The 8749-nt window shown below is 42.7% G+C and overlaps 1 protein-coding gene across 1 annotated transcript; it reads right to left on the bottom strand.

Moving 5' to 3' along the window:
• Positions 1-5063: 5063 nt before the first annotated feature.
• cebpa (CCAAT/enhancer binding protein (C/EBP), alpha) lies at positions 5064-7183 on the bottom strand. The gene is given in 1 exon segment (NM_001139931.1): positions 5064-7183. A coding segment is annotated over 1 exon segment (960 nt). The 5' UTR covers positions 6918-7183; the 3' UTR covers positions 5064-5957.
• Between the last annotated feature and the right edge of the window lie 1566 nt (positions 7184-8749).

The raw sequence follows: 8749 nt of genomic DNA, 5'->3' as shown, positions 1-8749 counted from the left end.
ATCAGTATCGGTGAGCTGGAATAACAGGCCAGTAGTTATCAGTATGGTGAGCTGGAATAACAGGCCAATAGTTATCACTAGTATGGTGAGCTGGAATAAGAGGCCAGTAGTTATCAGTACAGTGAGCTGGAATAACAGGCCAGTAGTTATCAGTATGGTGAGCTGGAATAACAGGCCAGTAGTTATCAGTATGGTGAGCTGGAATAACAGGCCAGTAGTTATCAGTACAGTGAGCTGGAATAACAGGCCAGTAGTTATCAGTATGGTGAGCTGGAATAACAGGCCAGTAGTTATCAGTATGGTGAGCTGGAATAACAGGCCAATAGTTATCACTAGTATGGTGAGCTGGAATAAGAGGCCAGTAGTTATCAGTATGGTGAGCTGGAATAACAGGCCAGTAGTTATCAGTATGGTGAGCTGGAATAACAGGCCAGTAGTTATCAGTATGGTGAGCTGGAATAACAGGCCAGTAGTTATCAGTACAGTGAGCTGGAATAACAGGCCAGTAGTTATCAGTATGGTGAGCTGGAATAACAGGCCAGTAGTTATCAGTATGGTGAGCTGGAATAACAGGCCAGTAGTTATCAGTATGGTGAGCTGGAATAACAGGCCAGTAGTTATCAGTATGGTGAGCTGGAATAACAGGCCAATAGTTATCAGTACAGTGAGCTGGAATAACAGGCCAGTAGTTATCAGTACGGTGAGCTGGAATAACAGGCCAATAGTTATCAGTACGGTGAGCTGGAATAACAGGCCAGTAGTTATCAGTACGGTGAGCTGGAATAACAGGCCAGTAGTTATCAGTACGGTGAGCTGGAATAACAGGCCAATAGTTATCAGTACAGTGAGCTGGAATAACAGGCCAGTAGTTATCAGTATGGTGAGCTGGAATAACAGGCCAGTAGTTATCAGTATGGTGAGCTGGAATAACAGGCCAGTAGTTATCACTAGTATGGTGAGCTGGAATAAGAGGCCAGTAGTTATCAGTATGGTGAGCTGGAATAAGAGGCCAGTAGTTATCAGTATGGTGAGCTGGAATAACAGGCCAGTAGTTATCAGTATGGTGAGCTGGAATAACAGGCCAATAGTTATCAGTATGGTGAGCTGGAATAACAGGCCAATAGTTATCAGTACAGTGAGCTGGAATAACAGGCCAGTAGTTATCAGTATGGTGAGCTGGAATAACAGGCCAGTAGTTATCAGTATGGTGAGCTGGAATAACAGGCCAATAGTTATCAGTATGGTGAGCTGGAATAACAGGCCAATAGTTATCAGTACAGTGAGCTGGAATAACAGGCCAGTAGTTATCAGTATGGTGAGCTGGAATAACAGGCCAGTAGTTATCAGTATGGTGAGCTGGAATAACAGGCCAGTAGTTATCAGTACGGTGAGCTGGAATAACAGGCCAATAGTTATCAGTATGGTGAGCTGGAATAACAGGCCAGTAGTTATCAGTATGGTGAGCTGGAATAACAGGCCAATAGTTATCAGTATGGTGAGCTGGAATAACAGGCCAATAGTTATCAGTATGGTGAGCTGGAATAACAGGCCAGTAGTTATCAGTACGGTGAGCTGGAATAACAGGCCAATAGTTATCAGTATGGTGAGCTGGAATAACAGGCCAGTAGTTATCAGTATGGTGAGCTGGAATAACAGGCCAATAGTTATCAGTATGGTGAGCTGGAATAACAGGCCAGTAGTTATCAGTATGGTGAGCTGGAATAACAGGCCAGTAGTTATCACTGTATGGTGAGCTGGAATAACAGGCCAGTAGTTATCAGTATGGTGAGCTGGAATAACAGGCCAGTAGTTATCACTAGTATGGTGAGCTGGAATAACAGGCCAGTAGTTATCAGTATGGTGAGCTGGAATAACAGGCCAGTAGTTATCAGTACAGTGAGCTGGAATAACAGGCCAGTAGTTATCAGTATGGTGAGCTGGAATAACAGGCCAGTAGTTATCAGTATGGTGAGCTGGAATAACAGGCCAGTAGTTATCAGTACAGTGAGCTGGAATAACAGGCCAGTAGTTATCAGTATGGTGAGCTGGAATAACAGGCCAGTAGTTATCAGTACAGTGAGCTGGAATAACAGGCCAGTAGTTATCAGTACAGTGAGCTGGAATAACAGGCCAGTAGTTATCAGTACAGTGAGCTGGAATAACAGCCCAGTAGTTATCAGTATGGTGAGCTGGAATAACAGGCCAGTAGTTATCAGTACGGTGAGCTGGAATAACAGGCCAGTAGTTATCAGTACAGTGAGCTGGAATAACAGGCCAGTAGTTATCAGTACAGTGAGCTGGAATAACAGGCCAGTAGTTATCAGTATGGTGAGCTGGAATAACAGGCCAGTAGTTATCAGTATGGTGAGCTGGAATAACAGGCCAGTAGTTATCAGTACAGTGAGCTGGAATAACAGGCCAGTAGTTATCAGTATGGTGAGCTGGAATAACAGGCCAGTAGTTATCAGTATGGTGAGCTGGAATAACAGGCCAGTAGTTATCAGTATGGTGAGCTGGAATAACAGCCCAGTAGTTATCAGTACAGTGAGCTGGAATAACAGGCCAGTAGTTATCAGTATGGTGAGCTGGAATAACAGGCCAGTAGTTATCAGTTCGGTGAGCTGGAATAACAGGCCCAGTAGTTATCAGTTCGGTGAGCTGGAATAACAGGCCAGTAGTTATCAGTATGGTGAGCTGGAATAACAGGCCAGTAGTTATCAGTATGGTGAGCTGGAATAACAGGCCAGTAGTTATCAGTATGGTGAGCTGGAATAACAGGCCAGTAGTTATCAGTACAGTGAGCTGGAATAACAGGCCAATAGTTATCAGTATGGTGAGCTGGAATAACAGGCCAGTAGTTATCAGTATGGTGAGCTGGAATAACAGGCCAGTAGTTATCAGTACAGTGAGCTGGAATAACAGGCCAGTAGTTATCAGTATGGTGAGCTGGAATAACAGGCCAGTAGTTATCAGTACGGTGAGCTGGAATAACAGGGCAAAAACAAAGGCCCTTCACACAGATACGTGACGGGGTATTGTAATTTACATCAAGATGAATACTTGCTGTTATTCTCAACGAGTGACTGACTGAGAAGGATCACAGTATCTCTCAAACAGTCTTTTAAAGGAGTGTTGTATTTAAGGGATCAGAGTGATTACCGGACTGATTGATTAGGGGGTTGATTGATGTGTTTGTACACTGATGAATTGCACCGACGACGGAGGGCGTGAATTGTAAAGGAACTATTTATAAAGATGAGCCAGTGTTTAGAAAGTGAGCATCTCCGTTAACGAACGAGATGATATCACTAACTGGTAAAAAACAAACACATCTATATTTCTTCCTGTGTGTGTGTGTGTGTGTGTGTGTGTGTGTGTGTGTGTGTGTGTGTGTGTGTGTGTGTGTGTGTGTGTGTGTGTGTGTGTGTGTGTGTGTGTGTGTGTGTGTGTGTGTGTGTGTGTGTGTGTGTGTGTGTGTGTGTGTGTGTGTGTGTGTGTGTGTGTGTGTGTGTGTGTGTGTGTGTCTGTGTGTCACCTAATCTATCATGCATATAATGTATTATTCTAAATAGGCCCAATTGAAATAGTTATATGTTATTTTATGTCATGTTATATTATTTGTCACTTCAAATGTTTGCTGCTGTAGAGTTGTATTTGTTTTCGTTTTTAGAGGGGGATTTTACAAGGGGTTTATGTTTTGTCCATTTGTTAAAATCCTAAATATTAATGATTTAATAGAACTATCAGTAGTGCTTGATAAGCGCCATCTACCGACGATAATCTCCCGGAGAGTGTAATCTATCGTGGAGCTAAACGACGTGATGAGAGATAAGTGTGACAGTGAGATCTGTAGTCTAAAAGTGGTATTCTAGCTTCTTATCGGTATCCAATCGTTTTACTTAACTTGATAATAACCTACTTTCAATCATTAACGGCAGAGGGTCCAAGGGTCCACTGAGTTGTCCTGAATGAATCCTGTAGGGAATGCTGTGGTCTGTGGAATGTAGACTGGTATCCAATGAATTATATAGCCTTATCCTAAATGCAGATTCAAAGAAAATGTGGAAAATGAAAATCCCTTTGTGTAAAACACATCAAACCAAAGACGAAATGTTCATATGAGACAATGCTATTTTATTATATTTCAGATGGTTTTGAGGCATTTATCATATAGGTTAATTTTACAATTTAAACATTTTTCTATAACATTGGCAATAGGAGTTTGTAAAAAAAAAAAAGTGCTTCCTTTTCCTTAATGTAAAGTCTCTATATCTTAACATTTGTTTAACTGAATCCAATAAGAGTCTAGAACATTCTAGAACATGTTATAGAATCCAAGAAGAGTCTAGAACATTTCTAGAACATGTTATAGAATCCAAGAAGAGTCTAGAACATTTCTAGAACATGTTATAGAATCCAAGAAGAGTCTAGAACATTTCTAGAACATGTTATAGAATCCAAGAAGAGTCTAGAACATTTCTAGAACATGTTATAGAATCCAAGAAGAGTCTAGAACATTTCTAGAACATGTTATAGAATCCAAGACGTCTCAGCCAGTGGTAAAGTCCAAAGTCTTACTTTACACAGAGAGAGAAGTCAAAAGGCACTGACGGATGACATCAGGCTTGTAGGAAGGCTGCTCAGGGAAAGCAACAGTGACAGTTAAGTTAACACTGTGGAGAAGAAGCGAGCTTCAAACAGTATTTCACAGCTAAACCAGTGACAAAACAGGTCAAAGGGTTGATCTTCTTCATGTGAAATCTTCAGACAGAAGACGAGGGCAACAAAACATTGCATAGTTATACTTTCTTTGAAGAAAAAAAAATAATAAAAAAGTTGCTATCTAGAACCCTTTGAAGAACCCTTGTTGATTCCAGGTAGAACCCTTTTGGTTCCAATTAGAACCGTTTTGGGTTCCATGTAGAACTCTTTCCACAGAGGGTTCTACAGTACATGGAACACAAACGTTTTTTTTTTACCTGGAACCAAAAATGGTTCTCCTATGGAGACAGCCGAAGAACACCTTTTATCTAAGAGCAAAGAGGATTTTTTTTTTTTTTTTTATCAATTATACATAAATACAAAAGCTATACTTTTAGTTTATAAAGAGTTTTATTTACACTGAGAGGCGTGTTCAGATTAGTACCCAAACATATGAATGAGATACAATGTGCTTCATTCGGTTGTATTTTGAAGACATTTATAGCGCACACAACGAACTGCTTGTGCAGAAGCAGGTACCACAGTATTACACGTTTGCAGTCGTTTGCTGTGGCATTTTAATTCAGAGCCATAGAATGTGTGAATCCTGACACAGCAGACAGCAGCAGGATATACGTTCTAGCTCTGTACCTTTTTATATGGGCTTTTCTGTCTGAACGGCAATAAATGAAAAACATTCTGATCACCGATCAGATTTTTTTTTGCTTTTCAAAAAAAAAAAAAAAATTTAAGAAGAAAAAAATATTTGGAAAGCTGTGTGCACTTTGCAGTTTAATAATATACTGTAAGCTCTATAAGTCAAATGCACAAATGTTTAGTTTAGTAAGACAAGAATACGGTATTGAGATGTTAACGTTAAAACATGAACATCGAGCAGGCTAGTGATTATTGTGAAAAATCATGCCCCGATACCTTCAGCTGCACTGATATGTTGTTTTTGCGTGGCTAAACACACAATGTTATATAATAAAACACACACACACACACACACACACACACACACACACACACACACACAAAACACAGGTCCACTGTTCAAACGTGGAGAAATGAGCTTATTGTTTTGTACAGAAGGCATGTATACCTCAGCTGCCCTGTCTCTCCTTAATAAGAAACAAACTGTTGCAGTCACGATCTGTCAGATGAATCTATAGCGCGGTAGGCTATATCCAGCAGACGTCTACAAGTAAGTGTTTAATAAAAGTCCAATGTAAAAGCCACTTGTAAGTCCGTGTTCACTGGCAGTTGGCCATGGGTTTGAAAGATCCATCGGGAAGTTGTCTGAAGATGCCCCTTAATGTGTCCAGTTCTCGGGTAAGATGTTCCACTCTCTTCCGCAGTCTTTCGTTGTCCGACGCCAGCTCTATCACTTTCTGCTGCGTCTCAACATTACGCATTTTCGCCTTGTCTCTACTCTTCCTCACCGCGACGTTGTTCCTCTCCCGCCTCAACCGGTACTCCGTGCTAGCTTTGTCGACGCGCTTTTTAGATTTACCCCGGTCCCGATCTCGGTCGTCGCGTCCCATCATCTTCATGGATCCAACGGAGGACATGCTGCCATCCCTGTGATGTGGGCTCGGAACGGGAGTAGGTGGAGGCGTCGGGTGTCCGGGTTGGAGATGCATGGTCGTCTGAGCGCAGTGCGCAATTTGGTACTGGAGATGGGATAGGTGTTGTGGGAGATGCTGGTGGGAATGGTGATAGGTGGGAGGCATAGAATGCCTCATTTCATCTTCTTCTCTGGGCTCTTGTTTTATCGCCACGGGTCTGATTCTCGTCGACTGGGTGTCGTAAATAGGTTCAAGTTTAGATGTGTCCATATACCCGGGGATAGAACCATAGCCTTGCTGCTGCGGGTGCTGTTGGTGCTGTTGGTGGTGCGCCCCCGAGCCAGAGCTCACCCCGTGGGGGTAGGATTCGTACTCACTGTTCGCCAGCTTGAGTTTCTCTTGCTTCGAACTGTTGTGGAATAGATCAGCCAGGAACTCGTCGTTAAAGGCTGCAGGGTCGATGTAAGCGCTGATATCAATGGAGTTTTCGTTCTCACAAATCTCGCCGAGGTCTCCTCCTGTTCCGGACACGGGTCCAGAAGCGGAGGGGTCTTTGTAGCAGTAGGCGTTTTGCTGACTCTGACTCTGGGCTAGGCTTGTCATCGGGGGTCGTGGGGCGACCTCATAGAGATTTGGTTGCTCCATGGAATATCTATAACCTGCCAGACATGGTGAGGAGCTGCGGGAATCCAGCTTGCTCACAGTACCGGAAGAAGCCGCACTGGCTAAAACGAATAAACAGGATAGCTCCTTCACAGGTGCGCTCTCCACGTATGAAGTGAAATCTCTAAACTCGCCACGAGGAAAGCTATAGGCTAAATGTCTTGAATAAAGCCTAGTGATTCTCCCTGGTACGACTGGTTTCCTCGAGACTATAGTTCAAAAGTACAGTGTTTTAGCTGCAAGGCTGAACTACTCCACGCTGCTGAACCTCACAACTGTCAAACTACTCTCCTCTCTCCTATATATACACAGAGTGAAGGGGGCGGACGCGCAGCATGCAGGGTCCTATTGCGCGCCTCACGCAGCAGTAGGTTATAGTAGGGCGAGACTGGTGATACAAGGACAAATCATTTTAGACCTGGAGAATATGTATTGAACATAATAAATGGGATCACTTAAAAATGCTTTTGAAATATGAATAATATATATAATTGCAAAAACATTTGATTTTGACATGATTTAAATATGTTTGGTAACTTGTATAACAAATTGATTTATTTTGTAATAATATATAATCTCATCCGAACAGTTTCACCTTTTGCATTTGAACACCAAATGTTCCCAGCAGAGTCATGCAACTGCATCGTTTCAATATAAGACAAGTTATTTTCATAATTGAGTCCTGTTCCATCGACGCTTCTACTAACGGTAAAGCGGATGTGACTTTAATAATATATCTACTATTTAAACATAAGTTATTTCATAATGTATTTAATTAAAATATATACATTTTATTTTAATTTACCTACATATTCTCTTTCTCTTTCATATGTATCAATACGATGGAGGTGGACGTCTAACGCCAGTTTCACAACAGATTTGGTAGAAACACAATAAATATTGGGCAAATAATAAGGTAATAATAATAAGCCTAATAGTCAAACTAAACAGGTCAGTATGCAAATACATGTGTACGTGCCTATCATTTATCAATTTGTGCAACAACAACAAAAAAGGTGCACGGATGAGAATCGTGCATGATAATCCACGGAGCAGTAATCTCTCTCTGCTGTAACAGACGAGATACCTGAGACTATCAACTGACAGTGTCCGCAGCACGGCGCGCACTTTGCGACTGGCTGCTTTCCTCTGCGGAAGACCAGGACTCGGCAACCTGTTGCGCCGCGCCGCTTTTCGATAGATTTGGGGATTAGCCAACACACCGGATTGGGGGGGACGCTCGTCACCCGGCGTCGTGAGTTTACTATCTGGGGGGGGGGGGGGGGGGCTTGCCTCGCTCCATAACGGATAAAGACCTGATAAAATGGGAGGGAGCGATAGATCGCCCTGGTTTTTAACAAGACTCATGACTCTCTTTAGTCAGATCGTTAACATTCCATAAGTAAAGAGACGCCTGACGGTGCGAGTCCAGCTGGAGGCTGGTGAGGGGAGGACGGCTCATAATAACGGCTGGAACGGAATTAATGGAACGGCTTGTTTGATACCATTCCACCTAATTCTGCTCCAGCCGTCACCACGAGCACGTCCTCCCTAATTAAGGTGTTAGTACCCCCCCTGTGCTTGGAGTCAGATCTGAACCTCGTCAATAATGTGGTTTATGTGGCATACTTTCATTTTCATCATAAACTTGTTCATGCAATGTAATGTTAGGCGGAATGAAGTAGGCTACTCTAGCGGAAGAAGCCGCCGTGTAATAGCGTGTCATGGTTGTGTGAGCGTGCAATATTAACCAAGGCACAGAGGAACCACGTCAGGAAGCACCAGCCAGACTCATGTCAACGGGCTGGGAGCTC

Source organism: Salmo salar, chromosome 26 (assembly GCF_965601325.2).
Source record: "Salmo salar chromosome 26, fSalSal1, whole genome shotgun sequence".
NCBI classification, from domain to species: Eukaryota; Metazoa; Chordata; class Actinopteri; order Salmoniformes; family Salmonidae; genus Salmo; species Salmo salar.
This window is presented reverse-complemented; position numbering and strand designations above follow the sequence as displayed.